General features: G+C 41.1%; 2 protein-coding genes across 3 annotated transcripts in view; one reads left to right on the forward strand and one right to left on the reverse strand.

Moving 5' to 3' along the window:
• Window positions 1-539: 539 nt before the first annotated feature.
• LOC108266160 (dynein regulatory complex protein 1) lies at window positions 540-14,560 on the reverse strand. The gene is made up of 16 exons (XM_017469196.3): window positions 14,335-14,560; window positions 12,351-12,438; window positions 12,098-12,210; window positions 8,433-8,616; window positions 8,201-8,338; window positions 7,561-7,647; window positions 7,330-7,452; window positions 6,209-6,348; window positions 5,341-5,475; window positions 4,859-5,216; window positions 3,654-3,743; window positions 3,441-3,521; window positions 3,211-3,317; window positions 1,629-1,778; window positions 1,315-1,417; window positions 540-1,230 (listed from the first exon to the last, which is right to left on the reverse strand). Exons 1-16 carry the CDS (start codon window positions 14,460-14,462, stop codon window positions 1,186-1,188), a joined length of 2,070 nt encoding a protein of 689 aa, XP_017324685.1. The 5' UTR covers window positions 14,463-14,560; the 3' UTR covers window positions 540-1,185.
• A 2,982-nt stretch (window positions 14,561-17,542) lies between these two features.
• dop1b (DOP1 leucine zipper like protein B) overlaps window positions 17,543-25,980 on the forward strand; it is a 28,703-nt gene continuing 20,265 nt past the window's right edge. For both annotated transcript variants that reach the window (XM_017469588.3, XM_017469590.3), the window contains exons 1-2: window positions 17,543-17,768; window positions 24,150-24,324. In XM_017469588.3, the coding sequence (XP_017325077.2) occupies window positions 24,184-24,324 (141 nt within the window). In that variant the 5' untranslated portion in view covers window positions 17,543-17,768; window positions 24,150-24,183. The remainder of the gene's footprint in view (window positions 17,769-24,149; window positions 24,325-25,980) is intronic.

The following is a 25,980-nucleotide window of genomic DNA, read 5'->3' on the forward strand; positions in this document are numbered from 1 at the left end:
AAAAGAAAGGTCAGAGGAGACCTGGTTTGAGCTGATTGGAGGTCTAGAGTAACTTGAACGACCGCTCTTTATAACTGTGGGGAGCAGAAAAGCATCTCAGAATGAACAATATGCTGAACCTTCAGGCAGATGGGCTTTGACAGCAGGGAACTACGTTGGGAATCTGAAGCTTCAGTGGGCACATGCTTACTAAAACCAGATAAACTGAAGATGGGGAGAACCGTGCTTGTCCAGTTTCGGTGAGCCTGTGACTTCGATCAGGATAACGTGTTTACTGAAGATGAATGATATATATATACACACACAGAGAGAGGTGTGTATGTATATATGTGTATATATATATGTGTGTGTATATGTGTATGTATATATATATATATATATATATATATATATATATATATATATATATATATATATATATATATATATATATATATATATATATATATATATATATATATATATATATATATAAAATGTGTGTATATATATCAATCACACATTTTAGGTAACACATTTGAAAAATTTACAAACAAAATCCCCTGACTTTCCACGACTGGCATAGACTTTATTAAATTTCCATGACATTCCAGAAATTCCATGACCCGTGGGAACCCTGGATAAAACACTGAAAAGAGAAAGAGGTCTGACCCGTACGACGTAGTAGTAACACTGGGAGGTGACCTGTTTCTTTTAGTTGAGGATTGAGGGATACCGTGGAGGATATTTCGCAAATATTCTGGGGGAAATGACACTAAAAGACCTGCCTCACAACGAACCGTATATTTAAGAACGACAGGATGGACAGATTCAAATGACCTCAGAGTATGGGACAACTGATTTTCTTTCATTCTTACTCTCGGTATTTATTTCTGTATTTTGGCGTTAGACGGTTGAAGTTCCACTGACTGACTTTACAATGAGTACAAGTAAAAATACATGTTCGTAATTGCTAAATAACCGCAGCCGCACGAAAATAAACATACATAAATGAATAGATATATCTATATATTATAGTCTGCTATTGTTTTTGATCATATTAAGACAATATTAACATTTAATCTAATCTCATATATAGTTTTTATCTAAAAGGATTGTAATGCCATATATATCATACTGTATTTGTATTATATAACACGGTTCTTCGATTACGTCTGCTCTGATGAGGCCGAGGCAATTTCATCGTCACCGCATCATCTGGGAGGGCGGGATCATCAGTTCAGCAATGACCTATCAGAAGACACGACGTGAGACGATTTGATATTGGAGGACAACAAACCATGAGGTATATCTTACGCTTGCACACACACACACCTTTGAGTTTTGATATTTGTTCAGGAGCATGCAGAGCTCTGAGTTTTGTTGTTTGACTTGCTGTGTTTCAGTCAGAAGCTTGGATCTCTTAGTCAGCTCGGTACTGAGAAAGAAATAACATTATACACAGCACACGGCTGTTAAAAAGAGAAAGAACCTGTGATGTGATGATGTTAAAAAAAGCCTGGAGGAGTGATTTCTCCATTGAGTAGGAACTCACTGTGAAACCGATACGTATAACGGATGATTATTTATTTTTTTTATGTGTGTTTATTTGATCTGATGTGACATCATAATGTGATGTTCATACTCACTGGTACTTCTTCAGACCCGTCTTCAGCGCCCTCCAGACTTTGAGTTTGGCCTCAGGGACGAAGTTAGAGACGTTCTCCCAGTACGCTTCGACCTCAGAGTCGTTCATCTTCTCCAGCACTAGAGCACTGCCCTGATGTTGAGCTAGTTCTCTGTTATAAAAGTAATTAAATTAATAATCACGGGGTTTTTCAACCTCTCGCTGCGTACTACGTCTGCAGCTAATGTGTGATTACCACAGACACAAATCCCAACGTTTTCACCTGTACTACAAAAAGAGCAGTTAAAATGTGTTTTCTCATTAATAATAATAATAATAATTAATAATAATGGCAGGGTAAGGGCAGTCGTTGGGGCGTTATCAAACATTTATTTGATGCACATATCTTTGTTCATGAAATCTTCAGTCAGAGGCTTTTAAATGTACTCTATAATGCGTCTAATATACAAAAAGAAAACACAGACATGCCTCAGTTTCCACCGCATGGATATAACTTTAGGGAAAGCAAATAACTGGAGTGATGAATAAAACTCCATACGAACAGTTTCGCTGAGGCATTGGGTGTGTCTCAATCAACTCCCTAGCTCACTAGGCGGTGTACACGAGTTCGGGTGCGGGTAAGGATCCTGGCTCACTACACATTGGGACACTGATGATTCAATGTCCCGCGACATGGCAGGACCGATATCTTTCTGACGTTATATGTCATATAAAATTTGTTAGTTTAATCACACAGGTTGCTCTCATGGTACTTCGAGCAGGATCGTGGGCTAGCTAGTGGATTTTTTTAAATCATTAAACACTTAAAAGTCATTAGACTCAAACAAACCGTATATAGAACGTCGAATAAAGTTAACAATCGCTAACGTGATTAATCATTCGAGAGCTACGACAACGATAACTGGGTACTTACAGTTGGCTGCACTTTTTTTTTTTTTTTTTTTAGAAAATATGACGTCATTTCCGGTAACATAGTGAGCATCGATGCTCCCTGGTTTTTGCTGTGCATTGTGGGATTATTTCAGGGAGCGAACGTTCCGATACAGTGGAAGGATTTTGCGATTGAGGCATCCCTTAAAATGGCCGATTCCCTGATCACTGCCCTGACTACTGATCTAGGGAGTTGATGAAACACACTCATTACACCCAACTGTTTTGAATCTGCATTACGTAGTTATGTGTCTTGGTGTGTCTGGAATACACCCCATACACACTTATCGTAAACAGTCCACTTCCATGGTTTTGGGAAACGTTTTGGGAGGAGACTGGAGAACCCAGAGGAAACCCACATGGATACGGGGTGAACAAACGAAACTCCACACAGAGCGTAACCAGGGCTTAAGATCAAGCCGGGGATCCTGGAGCCGCAGCGCTATCAGCTGTGTCACCATGCCGTCCTATTCTAAACATTTCTTGACGAAATGCAACAGCCGTGTTTGTGAGTTTAAATTGAAAAGGTTTTCTTCTCTTAAATACAAGAAAAGGTATGGGAATTCTTGCCTGTACCTATACAGTGAATTAACTTAGATTAGAAAACACTGGGATATTCCATTAATGCCACTGTCTCAAACACTCGCACACACCTGGCGTTGCAGTACTGGGCAGTGAACGCTCGGAGAGCTCTCAGTAGATCGTTTGGGTGGATGAGGTTGGACTCCTTCTCTGCCTGGTTATTCACCGACATGTTCTCCTAGGAAAAAGCCAGACTACTAAATTAACCCTAAACTGATTCGATATCATTAGTTGTAATTGTACTAGGTCACATGACGAGCAACCAGAGCTCCATTAGGACCAAAGTTCCTCCTAACGTCACCTTCTCTGTCCGTCGCTGTTTGTATTTCAGAAGGAACTTAGTCATCATGTTTATATCCTCTTCATTCTCAATCCCCATGGCCTGCAATCAATCACACAAGACAGTACAAATATACATTTATATTTTACTTTCAGTTTTAAGAGGACTATCAAGTATGCAGTTTCGGATTAGAATAGCAGCAGGTAAAAACGAGTAAAAACCAAAACTACTCACAGAAAAGATGGTATCCAGCTTCAAAGAAGTCTGTTCATCCTTCTCCATGGAAGAGAGCAACTTGAGTAACTTACTCTCTATTAGAAAGCCCTGAAACATAAACATCAGAATTTTTAAAACATGTTCTAAACTTAAACTGGAAAAAAAACAAAAAAAACAAAGGTAGACATGCCAGTACTGTCAGCATGGTCTGTGATTTCCTCAACCTCAGCAGCATCTTATATTCTTATCTAATGATACGCCATAATGGTAGAAATATGAATACATGAATATGTCCTGGGCCAGTTCCCTAGAAATATGTTACAGATAGTTTTTAGCATGGTAGACTGATTTTTAAAAGGACAAACATTTATTAATTCATTTATTCATCTTCAGTAATCGATTTATCCCGGGAACGCTTGGCACGAGGCAGGAATGTCAATCTCAGGGCACCATGCACACATACCCGTTCACACCTAGGAGCGATTTAGAGTGGTCGATTCACCTACTGGGCTTAGTGGTAGGCACGTTCGCCTCACACCTCCAGGGTCCGGGGTTCGATTCCCGCCGGGGCAATGTGTGTGCGGAGTTTGCGTGTTCTCCCCGTGCTGCGGGGGTTTCCTCCGGGTACTCCGGTTTCCTCCCCCAGTTCAAAGACATGCATGGTAGGCTGATTGCCATGTCCAAAGTGTCCGTAGTGTATGAATGGGTGTGTGAGTGTGTATGTGATTGTGCCCTGCGATGGACTGGCACCGTCCAGGGTGTACCCCGCCTTGTGCCCCATGCTCCCTGGAATTGACTCCAGGTTCCCCATGACCCTGAAGAAGGAGTAAGCGGTAGAAGATGGATGGATGGATTCACCTACTGGCATGTTTTTTAGGACGTGGGAGGAACCTGGAAAACTCCAGGGACAGGGAGTGGCTCCTCCTGGTTTACAATAAATGACAAATCATCATGTCCTTTATCCACTCGCTTCAGACCAAAGTCTTTTCGCAACATCATTGTTGTTGATATTTGAATTTCATTCATATTTGAGATTGAGTGCATCTTCCTGAAGTGGTAGCAATATAGAAATGCACACTCGGGTCTCCTTCAATGAACAGTGGACGAGTTCAACAAACAGACTTCATACAAAAACCATATTCGTCTAAGTGGCTCATACAGGTTTTTGCTGTGCAACTACAGAAAACACCACTGATCCACACACATACACATCCAGTACCAACCATCTCATCAGACAGAAGCTCCAGCATCCTCTTTACTGTTGTACGATCCACCCCGGCCATGCCGCTCTCCAGACTGCTTCCGGAGTCCTCCGGTGTACATCTCTCTCGCTCGGTCTGATCGCGTGTCTCGTCCTCCTCTACCAGAACTTGTGCAGCCACCTGCTGTGCTGTACGTTGGAGCTGCTTGGGGCCGGAATGATCCATGAAGGGCAGTGGTGGGGGACTCCAGGTCAGGCCCAGCATATGTTCGTGAATAACTCGGTCCAAGTCCATAATTCTGTACACCAACGCTTTGGCCTCATCTTCATTCATCAACCAAACCTCCTCGTAGCGCTTGGCATCAACCGCCGCAAAGTGCCTTCACATGTACACGCACAAAGTGATCAATGTTATTAATAACACTCTGTCTAGTTAGAACTAGAGATAAGACTGGAGTTAGAGGTTATTATGTGTGCTATATGTAAATGGGTATTACTGTTCACCTTATCCTCTTCTGAACGTCTTTATACTGCTGCACGAGACGCTTGTACTTATTAGTCAACGACTGGATCTCCTCACGGGACTGCTTTTCCTGAACGGCACGTCTTTTTTTCAGGTTGTTGCGCGTATCCTGCAGTCTGTAACGAAGTGACCCCGATGTAAATATACAGTGCTTTCCAATCGGAAGGCCATTTTTGGGGAACATCTGTAAACTCTTGAGAAATGAACTGTCCCAGTCAGAAGGCAGCTCCCCACTGAGGTGCCTTATCGTATCCAGGTTCGAAAGCATAGATTAATTAGTTAACAAATACTAATTCAAGTACATTCTGTAGCCGTTTAAACACTCTATTCCCAATTTTATCCTAATTTAATCATTGCCAGATTACACCTGCTAGCTGAGTCACTCCTGAAGACTCAGACATACTGACACACCTAAAGCCAGCCGTTGCATCGTTTCAATCTGCTGCTCATGCAGTGTAATAAGACAGCTGAACCTGCTTGAAGGTAAGCTCTATACGTATACGTATATATATATATATATATATATATATATATATATACACACATATACACACACGTGTACAGTCTGAGAAAATGCTTTCTGGGAGGTTCAATTCAATTCAATTTTATCTGTATCGCACTTTTTACAATAGACATTGTCTCAAAGCAGCTTTACAGAAATATCAACACGGTATACAGATATTAAAGGTGCGAATTTATCCCAACTGAGCAAGCCACTGAGTGGCGACGGTGGCAAGGAAAAATATATAAGATAGTTTAGGTGCTAGCAATTGGTTAGCATTGCTGTGTAAGTATTTGTGGGAGTTTATCTCAGTTTAGACTTTAGAATTAAGAGATTTTAATTAGTACCTGGTGACCTTCCTTATCTGCTGACCCTTACTGATGGCATACTCTTCCTCGTATTTCTTCAGCATTTGTACGTTGTACTCGAGCTTCTCCTGATTAAGCTGGTAGGTAGCCTTCCTTACCTGCAGGTCTTGCTCTAGGCACTATATATAAAAACACACACACGCACAGAAAGATATTGATGTCTGAGGATCCTGCTTGATGTTGTAATGTTTAGCATTACTGTAAAGAGACTCACATTTTTCACGTTTTTTTGGACGATTTTTAAAAAAAAAATTTATTTGGGAAAAAGTTCTCTTATAAAATGCCATCAGAAATAATATGTTGCAATCCAGTGTTCAATAAATAACAGACAACGATGATGGCATTCTGTGGACAGAACAATGGCTGTAGATTTATTGGTTTATAACCTGGCTATGTTGTAACATTAATACAAAATTCAAGTAATGTGAAGTGGTCACAGGTCTGTGTATATCAAGGACTTTATAACAGCTTCGAACATGGCCAGTCTGATCTTTGGAAACCGAAACTATCCATCCAGTTTCTCTAGCGCTTATCCTACACAGGGTCACGTGCACCTTGGAGCCTATTCCAGGGATCTCGAGGCAGAAGGCACCCTGGGAGACACTCTGGATGGGGTGCAAACTCATCGCACGACACAGTCGTACACACTATACAGAAATTTAGACATGCCAATCAGTCTTTGGACTGGCGGAGGAAACCGGAGTACCCGGAGGAAACTCCGAAGTAGAGGGAGGACGTGCAAGCTCCGTACGCGCAGGACGGATTCGGGAATCGAACCCCTGACCCCGGAGGCGCGAGGAAAATGTGCTACCACCGTGCCCACCACCAAAACTATCCATTTAATCCATTGACTGTGCATTGTTTTAAATGTAAATTCAACACAATTTGCATCGTATAACCTGCACTTTTCCATAGTTTTTTAAAATATTATTTAAAGCTGCTCAGTGTAAGATCTCGAATGTAAGCCATTCTCTTCTCAAGAACAATTCTTACAGTTCCTTCTACGAAATACAGTTTAATCTGTTGGTTACAGATACAGGCGAATAATTCACATTCAGTGAGAATTCGGGACTACGTGTTATCAGTGTGACGCAGTGTACCTGTACATCAGTCTCTAGTTTGATTTTGATCTTGTTGGACTCCTCTGCGCTCTCCGCTCTCAGACGATCCAGCAGGGACTCGTACTCCTCCAGCATCTTCATCCTCTGCAGCAAGTACTCCAGCTGGAGCACACAAACACAGGGCAATGATCTACATCTCTCACACACTCAAACCCAGAACAATGGAGTACAACTCACACATTTAACATAAAATACGTAAGTTCATTCTACCTCTTTGTCGCTTCGTTCCTTCCTCCGATGCTCCCATTTGTTCTTGTGGGCCGTGAGCAAATCCCTCCTCTCGTCGCCGAGTGAGCTCTGTAACACAATCAGGGAACAATGTAAGCACAATGCATTTGCTGATAACTTTGCGTTTATAACGTTCTTGCATTGATGTCGTTATGGAAAATAGAAACGTATTCGTATGTATATAAACAGCTTATGTACTGGAGAGACCTAGCCAAAATCCAGGTTTGCAAAGCTTGTAGAGACTCAAAGACTCGAAGCTGTAATTGCTGCCAAAGGTGCGTCTACAAAATACTGAATAAGGAGTGGGAAGAAATCGAAATCGAAATGAGATATTTCAGTTTTTTATTTGCCAAAAAAAAGTTGTTGTTCTTGCGTTGTCGTTATGGGTTATTGCGTGTACGCTGATAGCCCACCCCCCCCCCCCCCCCCCACAAAAAAAAACTATTTATAATTAAATCTATGACACAATAAAGTGTGCAAAAACCAAAGGGGTCTGAATATGACCCTCAACGATGACCCCTCAATATATAAACTCGACGATGCACATTTACATAGGATTATAATCCATCATAAGTGGCAGCACATGAGATTGTATACCGTATAATAAATATTTGATCCGTACCTCAATTAGGTCCATCTCTTTTCGACAGTCTTTCTTCAAACTTGATATCTGTTCCTGCATCCTTTCAATTAGGAGATCCACTTCTTCCACCTCCCTTTTGCGATCTTTCACAAAGCGATCATCTCTTCCTTTTAGCTCCTGCACACAAAAGTAGACATATATTGAGTGTGTGTGTGTGTGTGTGTGTGTGTGTGTATATGTGTGTGTGTGTGTGTGCGTATGCCCTCCACACCTGCTGCAATTCATTGATGAGCTTGTTCTTGTCTTCAATGATTTGCCAACAGAGCTGTTGCTGTTTTCTCAGATCGTCTCTCAGCTCCTGATGGATCACCTTTGTCTTGACCTCAGTCCACTTGTTCATGAGCTTACTGAACTTCTCTGTGCTGGACTTGGATTCGTTTTCCAGCTTCTCCAATCTGTCCAAGATCAGCCAGCACATATTTGGGAACAATGGAGAAATAAGAAACAGATGATGCGAAGGCTGTCGGAGTTCGTGTCCGAAGCCTTGTCCAAAAATGTCAGAAGACGAGCAGAAACATAACTCAAGCTCGAGATCAAACCTGAGACCCTGGAAGACCAACGGTACCTTCTGCACCACCGTACAAGTTTAGATTTTCTTCGATACTTTCAGGTGACAAAGTGTTTTCGAAACGTGGTTTCGAGTGTGTGTTTTCTGACCACTAGCTACATATACTGTATATAAAAACAGAGTTTTCACCTTGCATCGCTAATAATACTCTATATTGTTTAATATGAGTGGGCGTTCGTCTCCTTTTAGTTGCCAAGGTTTCCGCGATAATATCTGGCAAGTGCGATATGGCAGCACAACCTAACCTACACATACTGTAGCTGCAGAAAGCATACAAAAGCACCCATTTAACCAAAACCAGATGTTTTCCCAGTAAAACTAAAAAACTACTTGATGCCAAACTCTAAGAAAGTCAAGCAGCAGTGTGCAGATGTGAACTGCATTAAATCAGTGTGATGGAAGCCACATTCACCGAGGCTCGAAACCTCCTTGAAATGATTACTAACTCCGAGTTAGTTGGACATATTTATTATTAAAAACGAACATAAAAGCCGTGCTGTAAGATGCTTGGTGTTTTTAATTCAACACTATGTGTCGTTTTACCTGTGTATTATGTAGAAGGTTTGCTAACTCCTTTGAAGAAAAAAACAAAAATCAGATTTGGACGCAGTAATGGTGTCGAGGCTTTAGACTTTGGCGGCTGCGTTGCAAAGGAACTGGAACTGAACTGTGTACAAACGCTTCGCCGTTGAATACTCGGTTCTGATTGATCCGAAGGCGTTAGATACTTTTCTACAACATCAGGGCTGAGAGGAGTGCTGGATGTAATTCAAATGATAAGTTTTCATTAATGCGCTTGTTCTAATACGGTAGCTTTCTGTACTAACACTGACTAATAATAATACAGACGTGGAACTTGTATGTCAGGAATGCTACATATACTGTAGTACATACCTGAAAGCTAATAATAAATGGAATAATAATAACGTGTTGATATTTAACAAATAAAACCTACACTCGTCGATATGGTGACGCAGTGTGTAAGGAAAGATTTATCGAACATTTATGGAAGGAGTCTTCCATGAACAACAAGGTCAAAAACACTTTAATAATAATGCTCATAATTTAAACTGCAGCGTTACCTAGTGTGTCACAAACGACTCGTTAAATGATCCGTTCTAGATGATTCACTCTAAACTCCTCCTTTCAGAGAGCATACTCTGCTCTGATTAGTCAGACGTCCCAATCTGTTGTGATTGGTCTACTGCTGTCGGCGTGTTTCGAAAAGGAAACGCCCACTACCGTATCTGGTTTCAGTTCCGTCTGTCAGCGAGCAGCCGATGAAGACCAGAGGCTGGGCTTTTTGTTATAAACCTACGTTGGTTAGAATAGGAAGTAGAGTCTGGAATCACTAACGACTCGACTCAGCTGTTCAGAGTCGATTCCTTGTTTTGGGACTCAGTAACTCCGTTTGTCGTGCACGTTCTACATTCACAAACAGCTCTGTAACACACTACATGAAAGGTAATATTTGAAAAACCATAATAGGTGCACTTTAATACAATGAAAAATGATAAATATTGCCAAGCCGCTGTGGTATAAGAGGAATAAATCACTTGAGGTGTGCTGTTATAGGAAATTAATAATTAAACTATGTGTCAGGCCACATCGCACCACCCGAGTGTTGATTATTTTTCTATAACAGCATGCCCAATCATGTTTTATTCTTTAACTTATTATACCGAATAAAAAATTATCATGACATCAAGGTGACATTTTGTTCATTAGGGGTTCAAGCCCAAAGGGCTGACACTTGTAATTGTAAGGATCTTTATTAGAATTCTGCACTAAAACTGATCGTGCAGACCAAATCATAGAGAGCTGAAACTTTGAGGGAAGGTAGTCCTCCAGAGTTCTACAGCGTCGCAACGTTTCTGCTTAACCGCCAGATGGTGGCGCTGTAGTGCGCATTTGTAGAAAAATGGACATAACGTTTGAACCGTTTTTCACAGACTCAAGTGTCTTATATCTGTGGAATCTTTGGGACCAGACGAACAAAACGTATTTCTCTGATTTCATTTCCACCTATAAAAATTTTCCGCCATCTTGGATTTTTTTCAAAACCTACTTTTGCGAACTAGTCATAGGTTTTTCGATAAATATCAACGAAACAAGTGCTACACGATTCTCTGGAGTCTAGTTATAAATAATTATGCCTATTATACATGATTACATAATTATACAGCATGCCAAAAGTAAAGGAATTGGATTTGGCCACATTAGTTTGATAGTAATAACTCTTAAATGGAATGAGACATTTTCAGCAAACTTGGCATACTTATGTAAGGCCTTAATCTGAGGTCACTTGACAAAAATTGTGGAGTTTGGCCACTTGGTGGCACTATAATAGTAAAAAAAAAAACATGAAAATAGCTATATAAATGGTGTGTAAACGACTGTATACTATCCAATGTTTCAGACATACACATGTTCTTTCTATCATATGTTAGGTCTCCTGATTCTGAACAACTTTGCCTCTAGGACCACTGCTGTCAATCAAATCGTTAGTTAAATATTTGAGTTTTTTTTTTTTTTTTTTTTTAATATTTTTGCAAACTAGTCCTATTTTTTTCGATCAAGTGAAATAAACTATTGCAGCACAATTCTGTTGACTATTTAAATCAATAATTATCAAAAAAAAAAAAAAAAAAAGTATAACTTTTAATTCATGCTTGCAAGGGAACATCAAAAGGTTTGAAATGGGCTCTTGACCGGAATGAGATATTTTCACCAACCTTGGAAACTTATGTATGAGCTCAATCTGAGGACAGATCTAAAAAAAATGACTGATTGTGACCAGTTGGTGGTGCTATAACAGAACAAAACGTGAAATTGGCACTAAATGTGTAACCACTGGTCCAATACACATGATAAACAAATCTTGCAAGAATGATCCTTGTCCAAGGTCCAATCAGCTTACATGAGGGCAATTGTGAATCTTGAAAAACATGGCCGCCATTCATCAATCAATGTTCCTCAACTAGTAGGTGAGCTATATTCTTTTACGTTTAATTGCTACAAAGATTTTATATACTCATGAGGTTTTATATATTCATACACTTATAGTGGTGCCTGAAAGTTTGTGAACCCTGTTGAATTTTCTCTGTTTCTGCATAACTATGACTTAAAACAGTCCTAAAAGTAGATAAAGAGATCCCAATTAAACAAATTAGGTCATTTATTTATTGACGAAAATAACCCAATATTACATATCTGTGAGTTGAATGCAAAGTCGTGCAAAACCCAGACTTTACCACAGTATTAAATTAATACAAGTAGTAACTCTCTTACTTCATTTATTAACTCACCGTAGTCTGTTTGCCTCCCTTAGTTCTTCTCTCCTCTTCGACTCCCTGGCATCGACTGCCACCAAAATGTTGGTCACCAGCTCGGTGCCATCTGCTTTTAATTTATTCATGTGCTGCAACAAGGACAGATATAAGTCAATATATATTCAGTAAATTGAATGCAGCTAGGAACGGCTTATTGACTCAAAATGGATAAATACAATACAGCAAAACAGCTTTGTAATTAAACAGAGCTATATTAAACTCCACTTACTCTTTCACTTTGTTCCATTTGTCTCTGACTTGGCCGAACTTCCACTTGAGTTTCCGCTCTCTCCTGGAAGTCATCTCCAAGCTCTTGTCTTCAGTTTTTCATTAAAGAACAATATACAACTGGTAATAATCATAACAGGAATGCCAGCTAAACTCTAGGAGCGACGTAAGTTAATATTAGTTAGATCAGTGGTTCTCAAAGTGGGGTCCGTGAAGCAGAGCCAGATGGTCCATGATTTAAAAAAAAAAATTGTTACAGTGCTGTAAACACCAACAATAATGCAACATGATCAAAATTGCTTTTATTATTGGGTTCTTATCATGACCATAACTAGCGCAGATGACACCGAGGTTCAGCAATGTAATATAGCCCAGTGGTTTTCAAAGTGGGGGCCGCGGCGCCCTTGGGGGCCACCAGGGGGCGCCCGTGGGGCCTCAACAATTTGGTGCGAAATATAGTAGCTAGTATGTTTTCTCTTTCTCATTCTCAGACAACCAACCGCACACACACAATCAATTCTTAATGTAATGTAATGTAAAGATGTAAGATGTAATTATTAATGAAAAAAAAGGGGGATATATTCAGAAGTCTGTATTTTTAATGTGTTTTAAAGACATCTTGCAAAAGGGGGGCCTCGGTGAAATCTTAATGCCATTTGGGGGGCCTTGCCCTGGAAAAGTTTTGGAACCCCTGATATAGCCTACTGCAAGCATGATATACATTACTATACTATACTATATACATTACATTACAAGCATTACTAACATACTGATGGCTACAAAATAAACTAACAGATCAGAAATGTTCAATTGATGTAGTACGTCACGTGATGCAATAGTAGCTAATGTAGAAATGAACTACTGATGTAGTACCCGTTCGGCGTTGTGATATACACTATGGCCAAAAGTATGTGGACACCTGACAATGATACCCATATGTCATCCTATTCCAAAACCCTGTGTATTAATATGGAGTTTTAATAACCTCCATGCTTCTGGGAAGGCTTTCCAGTAGATTTTGGAGCATGGTGCTGTGGGGATTTGAGGGGATTCAGCCACAAGAGCATTAATGATGTCAGACAGGAAGGCCTGGGGTGCAGTCAGCTTTCCAGTGGGATCGAGGTGCGGACCACTTGAGTTCTTCCACACCAACCACACTGGCATTATCATGCTGGTACGGGTCTGTGCTAGGCCTCTTATATCCAAACTTCTAACCTAGTATGACTCGGTACCACTGCATACCGCACTTTACAAAGCTGCATCAGCTATACTTGTGCTGCAACATTACACAATAGTTTACAGCCCATGTTCTGTGTATTTATTGTTCTGTTCGGTATATTGATTCCCTGACACTGTTGTGTATTTGCACTTTATGTTGTCCTGCATTGCAACATGGTCCTGAAGAAAGAATATATATAAGCTATATAGAGGAATGGCAAGAAAAACTCACTTGACTTGACTTGACTTTTGGGCCACCTCCAGTGATGGGAAATCTTAATGCTTGACAATCATGTGCCTCCAACTTTGTGGCAAAGGTTTGGAGAAGGCCCACATACGGTAGGTATCGGGGTCACGGTCAGGTGTCCGTATGCTTTTGGTCGTATAATGTATTTACAGTAAATCATTTCAGGTTAAATCCTGATTGTGGCTCTGGTTCTTTTATTCAGTAGCCTGTTTGACCTGTTTGACCGGTCACTTGAAATAAATGGGTTAAATCCAAAAGGGAGTAACTGAAAAACAAACAAACCTGTAAAACAGTCTCAACTTATATGGACCTAATATGGAAAGTTCATAAATGAAAAGCTCCAAGAATATTTCTGCACACGTTGGAATAATGATCCTAATATTGGGATATTTCATAAAATTACTCTCTACTGGAGGGCTCCATGATTTCCCCCCCTTTACAGCTAACGGGGTCTCTGTCTGTTTGATAATCCCTAAACTGAATCACAAAAGGCTTTCCCTCTGAGAGATAAAGAGGTTACCTTTTCTTGGCCTGGGCTCGTGCGGTAATCCGGTTTCGTCGAGCCTTGATTCTGTCCTCAGGATTTTGGGCCTCAACAGAGGGTTCAGGCTCGTCTTTCCCCCCACTCAGAACTTCAGTTTGGAGCATTTTCTGTTAGTTCTACCCTAAAGCGGAAAGAGTAAGCTCACTTTTCTAATAAAGCCAGAAGGCTTTTTGTTGGCATGTGTGTCTCTGTATCTTAGCAACACAGGATGTAGGCAGTGCACCTCCAATTGGTCACACTGAGTACTACATAAAAAAAACCAAATCATTTCAAATATATTTTAAGATAATATATTTTTACATATTTAAAATAACATATATATGTCTTAATAAATGCTACATCATCATTATGCCATCAATTTAACGCTGCTTTTCCCGTATGTATTCTTATTTCTTTATAGACGGAGCAGAAAAATAATTAACTGTAATTTTATTTTTCCTTAATAGATGTCTGTCCACAGCCCTTCACCACCCCCCAATCCCCCCCCCACCCTCTCTCACACACACACTTCAGTCTTCTTTTTACATTTCTTTTCCCAGTGCAGAAATGAGCTCCACCCGAGCTGAAGCAGAGCTACCCTGTCCCCTTTCTCTTAAAAGACAACTTATAAGACAGATGTGGTTTCAAGAGAAGGTGTGGGGTCACAGTAAGTGTTTCTCTGCAGTTCTAATTCACCTCATAGGCAGCCGAGGACCCTAAAACTGTTCCTTTAAGTACTAGTGCTGTAGCAGTTATGTCTCGAATCTCTCTCAGTTCTGTCTTGTGTGCAGCTCGGATTTGTTCTGCTTTACTACTGCACAACATCGACTGTTGCTAAGGCTCTTACTGAGCAGATGATACACCGGGTGTTTCCTGTACCAGAGAATAACAGAGGTCTGTGTGTGTATGTGCAAAAGCTTCAGGAACGGGTTTGGTGATTATGTTAGAAAGGACTTTAAACATTAATGGGGACACAGTTGAGAGAGAGAGAGAGAGAGAGAGAGAGAATGTATGTGTGTGTGAGTGTGTGTGAGAGAGAAAGAGAGAGAGTGTGAGTGTGTGTGTGTGTGTGTGTGTGTGAGAGAGAGAGAGAGTGAGAGAGAGAGTGAGTGTGAGTGTGTGAGAGAGAATGTGTGTGTGTGTGAGAGAGAGAGAGTGAGACAGAGTGTGTGTGTGTGAGAGAGAATGTGTGTGTGTGTGTGTGTGTGTGTGAGAGAGAGAGAGTGAGTGTTAGTGTGTGAGTGTGTGAGAGAGAGTGAGAGAGAATGTGTGTGTGTGTGAGAGAGAGAGTGAGAGAGAGTGTCTGTGTGTGTGTGTGTGTGTGTGTGAGAGAGAGAGAGAGAGAGAGAGAATGTGTGTGTGTGTGTGTGTGTGAGAGAGAGAGAGAGAGAGAGAGAGAGAGAGAGAGAGAATTTGACAGCAGGTGCCCTGATTACTCAAACGTACTTTTTTCCTCCACTTTTTTGACCTACTCTCCAGTCTATTAGGAGCTGCAGCTCGGCTCACTTCCTGTCCACTGAGATGTTTGTGATCTAGGTGGAGCAGCTCAGGACGCAGTGTTCCCTCTAGAACCCTGAGCTGAGTTGACACATCTCCGAGTCTGTACATTTTCAAGATTTTCCAGGATGCAATGCGGTCAAGCATAACAAGTCAGCTAGCACCACATACCAGCTGATTGTTTATAAATTTTCATATCACACCGTCCCCCCCAACCCCCCCCCCCCCCCCCCGCCTCCCCCAACTAATTCACTTTTTCTGTAATTTATCTCTAGATTTTTACATGCTCAGATGCTGTTACTGTGCTAAATATTTTACTGACTAGACGTGAGTCCAAATCTTCCACGTTTACCCTCGTGCCTTTTCTTGCAATGTTTAGTAGGCATATGGTGTTTCCAGATGTCTCTGAGCTTTACCTTTTATATAGAGTTTTTTCAGCATCATTGAAAACAAATGTTTATCCATCACTTCGTCCTTAACCTTATTTATCCATTCATTTCTGTACCGCTTATATTACACAGGGTCACAGGCCCAGGGAACTCGAGGCACAGGGTGTTAGACACCCTGGACAGGGTACCAACCCATCGCAGGGCACACACACACACACACACCCACTACGGACAATTCGGAAATGCCAATCAGCCTAAATCGGCGTGTCTTTGGACTGGAGGAGGAAACTGGAGTACCCAGAGGAAACCCTAAAGTGTGAGGAGATCATGCAAGCTCTGCTCACACAGTGCAGAGATGGGATTTGAACCCCCAACCCCGGAGGTGCGAATCATTATTTATTTATTATGGTTATTTGTTGTTATTTATTTATTTGCGGCAGAACTCTATTTAAAAAGAAAGAATATGTGGTTCGGGACACACGCCATGTAGTGTTTAGTGAACAGTGTGTGGTTTGGAACACACACCAAAAAGTGTTTAGTGAACAGTGTGTGGTTTAGAACATATCCAAAATAGTGTTTGTTGAAAAGTATGTGGTTTGGGACACACCCCACATAGTGTTTAGTGAACAGTGTGTTGTTTGGGACACATCCCATGTAATGTTTAGTCAACAGTGTGTGGTTTAGACCATAGCCCACATAGTGTTTAGTCAACAGTGTTTGTTTTTGGGACACATCCCACGTAGTGTTTAGTGAACAGTGTGTGGTTTAGGACACATCCCACGTAGGGTTTCCTGAACAGTGTGTGGTTTAGAACATGTCCCACATAGTGTTTAGTCAACAATGTTTGTTTTTGGGGCACACCCCACGTAGTGTTTAGTCAACAGTGTGTGGTTTAGGACACATCCCACGTAGGGTTTCGTGAACAGTATGTGGTGTGGAACATATCCCCATAATGTTTAGTGAACAGTGTGTGGTTTGGAACAGAACCCACGTAGTGTTTAGTGAACAGTGTGTGGTTTGGGACACACCCCACATGGCCACTCAGCGACTGTGAAGTGACAGCTCGGTGTGAGCTTTGTAAACATAACATCCTGGAACATACCAAAACAGCAGGCGCAGGGCACGACGAAACGATATGAGGCTGTGAATTAATTCTGCTCACTGTCACAGATACATACAGTTTTTTATTTTATCTTGAAAAACTATGTACATTCATAATTCACAAAGTAAGTTTATATTAAATAACGCGGTGTATAAAATGAGTCCGTTAAAAACACCCCTGTTCCACCCCTGCACTTGGTTCGTCCCTCCCCCGCCCACGAGGAAGTGAACTGAGCAACACTGCTGCGTAAAATCAGCTGAGTGCGGATTCTAGGTTACTGTCAAGTGTTTCCGCCTGGACATCACTTCCTGTCCGGGTCTTACTGCGTGGATCAGGGGTTATGTAAAATATTGATTCCCTCGTTTATCACGCTCATCTCTGCGTTTAGACGATTCACTGAAGCCGAACGGTGCTGGGGCTCAGGTCCTGTTTTCCTGCAGTAGGTGAGTCACGCTGAGATAATAATGCATGCTCTGAGTTTTCTGCTCTACAGAGGAGCACATTTTATAGACTAATGTGTTTAATAGCATGTTTGGATTGAACAGCGAGAGCTGAAGAGGGAAATAATCGTGTTAATACTTTTATTAACCTGCTTTAATTGAAAGTCAGTAGCTACGAGTGATGATGATGATGAAGGTGATGGTCATCATCATCATCATCATCATCATCATCATCATCCCATACAGTTTCTCTAAATATCCTAAAGATGTCTATCAAATCCATGGGTTAGCTATCAGCACAGCCTCCATGTGTCAATTAATATCAATTAGTACCAGTTAATTAGGCCTTCCATCCATCCATCCATCCATCCATATGATTAGTGATGGAGATCAAATGTTTCATCTCCCAGTCCAGTTGGCTCCAGATTAACTAACAGAAGCAACAATCTCAATGTTTTCCTCATGGTCTGATTACGAGTTTCTCTTGTGTGTTCATACACCGTATGCCTAGTAAATAAGTAATTTCCAGGATTAGGGTGAAGCTCCACGTATACATTACAGCACAGTGAAATTCTTTTCTTCGCATATTCCAGCATGTTTGGGGTCAGAGTGCAGGGCCATGATACCCCCTAGGGCAGAAAGGGTTAAGGGCCTTGCTCAAGGGCCCAACTGTGGCAGCTTGGTAGCGCTGGGGCCTGAACCTCCAACCTTCTGATCAGTAACCCAGAGCCTTGACCGCTAAGCCACCACTGTCCCCTCGCTAAGCTACCACTGTCCTGCTTTAGTACATTTATTTAGTAATATATCCAGGATCCACACTTTAACTCTGACTATGAGTGCTGCAAAATGATCTCAGGAGTTGCCTTCCAGCTTGTAACAGTGCTACTTTTATTCATTTTGGGGATTTATTAATTTTAGATTTGTGTGCTTAGTGCTAATTGTGTTGCCTTCCCTGTAAAGCTTTGTAGAGTTTTTTTTTTTTTTTTCTTCTAATTAAAAAATAGTTTCATAATGCTGGTTGTATCTCCAGGCTACTGAGTGGTACAATGTATTGTTTTTTGTTTATCACAATATGTGCTCTTTAACCCACTCATGGTGTCCAGTCTTATCTTTAAAAGGTCAATGTGACTGCGTATTTTCTTTCTAACCAAGCAGGAGTGCACCAGATACAACTCATAACTCATAAACAATTCACGAGACAAGTAGTATCTGATTGTAGTGTCCTGATTGGCCCTTTGTGGATAAGATCGGTTAGAGCAGCGTCATTCAGTCACTAAGTAAAGGGGGAAAAAAACACACCAGGATGTGCTGTTTTAGGAAATTATCAATGATTACACTATTGCATTGAAGAGTGACGCATTATACTTTTTATCTGTTTATAGTTGCGTTGAATGTGGTGGCACGTCTGCAAAACAAGTTCTAGAATGTTCCCTCAACGGCCGCTCTTATCTCTCTCTCTCTCTCTAAGCGAATAAGACAAAAAAAATGACTCTTATGTTAATAAGAAAACACAAAGTCCTTCATCCTGAAGACTTTCCTGTGTCTTAAAACTTTAACGTTAGAGCGTTAGTTCTGACTCTTACAAAGCGCTGGCACTGGAGACTCCTTTCAGAAAATGTTAAATGAATGTCTCTTGACGGAAAACTGTATGTTCTGTGTGTTTATTAAATCAGTTTATGTGGAGTGTCACCCTGCACGTACCGGAGTTAGCGGGTAATGATAACACTTTAATGCCGTTAATATAAACCCGGGATTTGTCTGACCCATCAGAATTGAGAGTGTGGTATTAAATGTTTTATGTAGCGCTGTTTAGCACATTCGCCTCACACCGCCAGGGTCGGGGGTTCGATTCCCACCGTGGCCCTGTGTGTGCGGAGTTTGCATGTTCTCCCCGTGCTGCGGGGGTTTCCTCCGGGTACTCCGGTTTCCTCCCCCAGTCCAAAGACATGCATGGTAGGCTTATTGGCGTGTCCAAAGTGTGCGTAGTGTATGAATGGGTGTGTGAGTGTGTATGTGAGTGTGTGCCCTGCGATGGTTTGGCACCCTGTCCAGGGTGTACCCCGCCTTGTGCCCGATGCTCCCTGGGATAGTCTCCAGGTTTCCCCATGACCCCGAAAAGGATAAAGCGGTATAGAAGATGGATGGATGGATGTAGTGCTGTGAGAACTCTGATTAACATCAGCTCTTCTGGATAAAGGTTATATTTGGCATTTTAATGAATCATAGCATGAGTCAACAAACAAATATTTGTTGTTGTTGTTCAAATAATGCAAGTTAATTTTTTTTTTCCATCTCCCATTAAATAATTATCAGTGTGTTTATAAAGTGCCAGTCATGGTAATTGGCGGTCATGGTAACAGTATAATCCAGGTATTGTATTTCAACTTTATTGTGCAACCCCAGTATTGGTAAAGTAGTACAGCCCCTGTATTGTGAAGTACCTGTCACTTCCAGCTCTCTATATATACATACACACACACACACACACACACACACCATCCTGTTAGATTTTGTCCATATAGGTTTGTTAAAGAAATGTCCTCTGGGCCTGTGCTGTATTATACTGGCATTTTGCTGTGTATTCTAATGTAATCCTCAATCAATGCTGATGTCCAGTAGTCTTTACTACTGAATGTCCAAGTAGCCTAGGTGTTGAAATTGCTTTGCTGTGTAATCTATGACGCAGCAGTGTCATGGATTTTTAATATAGCAATCCAAATGAATGGTCTTGGTCTGTATGCATGATTTATGCTAGAGCTTGTGCATCAATATTGTGGACCTGTCAGCTGATATACTGTATAAAGTGTGTGAGATTTTATGAGGTCATCTGATGAGATGACCATCATGGCAGACTGACTTTGCCTTATTCATTTGCTTTTGCCGTATCTTTTAACTTAGTGTCACCTCCTGCTGTTTGCATGATCTTTACAGCACATGGGAGTGAAAATAAATAAACCCGGAAACGTCATGGAAATTTGCTTCACAAATACCTGTATACTAGGGGGGAAAAGTAGAATAACGAGTCCCTGAACAAAGTGGAGGTGGATATCAGAAGGAACAGTCAGTATCTGGTGTAACCTCCAGCTGCTTTAAGTACTACAGAGCATCTCATGCTCATGGACTGCACCAGATTGGTCAGTTCTTGCTGTGAGATGTTCCTCCACTCTTCCACCGAGGCATTTACAAGTTCTCCATCACGTCTGGGGGGACACACACGCTTACATGTAATTTTCCACTGCAAGGACGATCAGCTGTCCTTCCTGTCTCCCTGAAGCACCGTCTCAGACGTCTTACATTACAGACATCGCAGTTTATTGCTCTGGACACATCTGCAGTCCTCACGCCTCCCTGCAGCAGGTCTATGGCATGTTCACGCAGGAGAGCAGGAACCCTAGACATCTTTCTCCTGGTGTTTTTCAGAGTCAGTAGAAAGGTCTCTTTAGTGTCCTAACATATTGTAACTGTGACCTTAATCGCCTAGCGCCTTTCAGTAAATTCACTTATTTAAGAAAATGATTCATGCTTTTTCATGATGCTTTTTAGGCCGTGGTTAGGACGGAGTCGTTTATTAAAATAAAATATTAATTGCAAATCTAGTTCTTTTACTATGTTTCTGCTTTTTATAGTAGAGCTGTGTAAACATTCTTCAATACACACTCACCTTACCTTACTGTAGTTATTTTGGGTTTGGTTTCATTTTAGTTAAGATGTGCTGTGGTGGATTTTTTTTTTTTTTTTTTTTTTTTTAATATAAATACTTGTTTAATTTACATGTATGCATAGACGTTTCGGGGAAAGTGTATTCATGAAAAGTTGCCCGGAAAGTCATGGAAATTTCTTGGTAAAAATGTGAACGTACTCCGTTAATAGTCTCCATCAAAAACATATCCCCGTGCTAGTATGTCATATACATTAGAAATTCTTTACTGGTGGATAAGTTTAAAACCGATTACTGTCGAGCTAAGGACAGCGAGTTGGTAAAGCATTCTACCACAAGACACATTAAAACAATACTAAAGTCAACAATACTAAAGTCAACAGAGATAAGCAGAGAGTACGCTGAAACCCAGAAGTCCACCTTACCCAAGCAGGGAATAGATATACCTCCGTATTTCCCTGTCTCTCCTCTGTCAAATGATCATACATAATTTAGACTCATTATTTGTAGTTGTGCTTTCATTGATGACTTCTAAAGACTTACCTCTTTTGAAAAATTTAATTTTTAAAAAAGTTTTTCTTACTATATTACCCAACGGTGTTTTTCCGACTACTCTTAGTCCATGGTAAATGGTCTGCGCTTATATAGAGCTTTTTTAACCTTAGCGGTTCTACAAAGCGCTTTACACTGCTTCTCATTCACCCATTCACCCACACACACCCCAATGGTAGTGGACCTGCCATGCAAGGCGCTAACTTTTCCTCGGGAGCAACTCGGGGTTCAGTGTCTCGCCCGAGGACACTTCGGTATGTGGAGTCACGTGGGCCGGGAATCGAACCGCCGACCCTACGATTAGTGGACGACCCGCTCTACCACCTGATCCACAGCTGCACACTAGTCCAAGACCTAGTGAACCAGTATCAGGATGTATTTATTGATGGAGACTTCAGAACACTTCTGAAAGTCACTCTGTCTGCTAAAAGCCATAAAAGTAAATGTCTTGGTACTCACTCGTGATCCTGATGGAGGTACTGCCGGTGAAGATCCATCAGAGAGATCTATTAAGTAGCGTCCTCTGCTCCAAGAGAATACTCAAACCTGGACAGTTTGTGTAAAGCATCCCAGGTTACGTTTGCGCACCGTGATACAGCGGAGAAGATTCCAGCCGTTTAATGCCCTGTATATTCTACTGAGGAGAATATTCTGTGTAATTGTAGAAGAATATGTTGAGAAACAGCATAAACTGTCGGTTAGCTTCTGGTGGTTCACTCCTTTTGCATTTAAGTGACCTCTTTCTTAACACACTCTTTCTTTCTAGTCTAAATCGGTATGTTTGTGTCTTTTTAGTGTGACTTTAGTGCATTTCCGAATATGAAAATAATTGATGGAGAGAAAGCCAGCGCCACGTGTCAGTATGTTTGTTTGCGAAACATTAGCACAATACATTGTGTGTACTAATAGCATTAGTGTGTGGTCCTCTGGATTCAGTTAATGGGTTACGATTTAAGCTGTCCAGTTGTTGTGTGTGTGAGTGTGTGTGTGTGTGTCAGTAAGTCCGCATATCTGTTGCGTTATTGAACGTACACGTATAACCCACAGGCCTGAATCAAGACGTGCAGAGGGTCAGCAGCTGACTAGATTGCACTTTTGACCAGAGAATTAATCAGGAATTCATCGGCGTATCAGCTTACATTCAAGTTCTGCGTCGTTCTTTTCTGCTCCGGTGTTGTTCCAGTCTTCATTTTCAGCTTACATTTTTCTTTCTCTGTGTCTTTCAATGGATTTTTGTGTGTCTATTTGTCAGTTTTTGGATTAGTTGCTACTTCAAATGCATTCAAAATCTTCCTTTATGAATGTATAGACATGCTTTTAATTCTCACAGCAGTGGACGCAATCCAGAGAGACAGACAGACAGACAGACAAAGAGAGAGAGAGACACACAGAGAGAGAGAGAGACAGATATTCATGGCATTTACCTTTGTTGACTGAGCAGCTGTTCCTACTTCTAAGCAAACACTAATTTTTATTATTACCTGTGTGTGTGTGTGTGTGTGTGTGTGTGTGTGTATAGAAGATAGGCTATCTTTCTTATTCAGGTATCTACAGTTAAACATCACGGGTTGAACAGCTCGTGGGGGGGAGATGAGACTGGATGAGAAAACATGTTCAGATCCTTTGAGTTTCTCATTAACGCCGACAAACCTCCCACTACTCCCGAATCTACTCAACGACGAGGCTCGTTGTTGTTGATTTGTAGCTCGGGTCGGACTGAAGAGCCCGAAGTTGCGTTTTCGCAGCGTGACGGTCAGCGTGTAGGGCTGTTCCTCATTTTTAAAAGAACTGAATGACTTACTACGTTTTTGGGGAACTTTTTGACTTTTTTTTTTTTTTATTTACTTGCTGCTATTTCTACCTCAACTGTAACGTTAAAAAAAAAAAACTACCAGATGAGTCTACCATCTCCGTAAAGGTGCGATATTTGTATACTAGGATTTGTAATTGTGCTGTGTTGTTTGAGGTGTGTGTGTTGAACGTTTCGTGTTGTGATCAAACGCCAAGAAAGTTTCCTAATATATGTAAATGTATTCGATACATCTTTTAAAAAATGCCTTTACTTGCAGACGGCATGATCCTTTATATAATATCATAAATCCAGCTCTATAAAGTCTTTTTAAAAAAAAAATAAATTCTGGTTTCAACTAATGTCCCTTTCTTTGGCTTCTCAGACGGACGCTGAGCATGCTGGGACAGCACTGAGGCATGATGGACCCCGAGGAGGCAGAACTCCAGAGTGACTACCGTTACCGTAGTTACGCAGCCGTCATCGAGAAGGCGTTGCGCAATTTTGAGTCTTCCAGCGAGTGGGCTGACCTCATCTCTTGTCTTGGAAAACTCAATAAGGTTAGTTGAAGGTCAACGGTAGGACGGAGATTCGCTGGGGTTCTTGTAGTCCACGTCTGTGAAATAATGATGGACGTGTTACCAATACGTTACTTCTCTGGACCGCACCACAGCTGGAGTTATTAATGCATCCATAAAGGACTTATCTTGACTTGTCCTTAATAAAATATCACTTAATCCTGTACATGTCTAGAAAGTTATGATTTGGTGAGCGTGAAGTAGGACTGTTACCTTTACTGTAGGTGGTTTCTTCTTGTTTCTTCTCAAGACGCATTTGTGACAGATTTGAATTTGATCTTCCACACAACGCAAGTGTAAACGCACCGTCTCTCCGTCAGGGACGGGCGATATCGTATCGTTTATTTACGATATCCCGGTAGAAATTCTCCCCACAATAAGAATGTCTTCCCGTGATGATGATGATGATAACGATAAAGCCTAGGCGATGACGTGTTTGTGTGTGCGACGCATTCGCAGCCCGCGTGCGGAGCGTGAGAAAACGAGTACGGCGGAAGGCGGACGTGAAACCGAGGGAGGGGTTTATCGCTAGACGACGAGCTACCTCTACAATCTGGAACTGGTTTGTTTACAGAAAATCGGTTTTACTTTTAGATCAGTGTCTGTGTTTCTGAGGCTCTCGAGATCACCGCTATGACTTGTAGCGTAAAACAGTGGTGAACGGTACTATATTTAATATCGTGATATAGTTTTAAGTCCATATCGCCCATCCCTACTCTCCAAGCCAGGAAAGCCAATGAACGGCAACTATCATTTCTGAGCTGATTTTGTGTGTATATATATATATATTTACATATTTATGTGTGTGTGTGTGTGTATAACATATAATGGTACAGCTACATACAGGATTTCAGTCTGGCCATCTGGAGATGCATTTGGCTATAAGTGTAAATGCGTGTGGTTTTAAAACCTTCTCAGGATAAAATCCAAATACAAGAGCATCCAGTGGTCCGGTGTAAATGGGTCTGAGATTGTCCATCGCTTCTTTTTATATAATGCATCTTTAAGTTGAGTTTAGCATAAGCTGTAATACACATTTGCAGATTATTTTCTCCACTCAGATTTCACGCTGAGAATTGGGACTTCCCAGACTTCCTTGCTGGAGTGTTTAAGGTTGTGTAATGATGACCAAGCTCGGTTAAACTGTGCGAGTGAACACGAGACTGTACGTTTGAGTGGCATTTCAGTTCCCTACATGAACGATGGGTGTTAGCTTCACTGACTGATCTGTTTCTCTGCTGTGGTGTTAGTTCTCAGTCCTTTTGCAGGAGGAAGTTTGCTTAGCTTCCAGTCAGCTAATACAGAGACGTAAACGTCCACAGACCATATGGCACATTCACACTTCTTTAATAATGCCAGTGGAACGAAAGAACTTTTTGTCACGTGAATGCCTCGGCACAAATGTCATGAACGTGACCAGAACCTTACTGTTAGGTCTCTTCCTCTTCCTGATTGTTTTTTCTTTCTTTCTGGCTTTTACTTTTTTCTTATGACGTGCTTTTTGATTGGTTTTTTTTTTTTACCCAATAAAGAAACACAGGAATGACCTACCAAACCGTTACGTGTTAGTATAACTCTTCATATAGTTGTAGTGTCTGATGTTGGTTGCTGAAGCAGGTTTTAAGTTTTTAATCAGTT

The sequence above is a fragment of the Ictalurus punctatus genome, chromosome 6 (genome assembly GCF_001660625.3).
Source record: "Ictalurus punctatus breed USDA103 chromosome 6, Coco_2.0, whole genome shotgun sequence".
NCBI classification, from domain to species: Eukaryota; Metazoa; Chordata; class Actinopteri; order Siluriformes; family Ictaluridae; genus Ictalurus; species Ictalurus punctatus.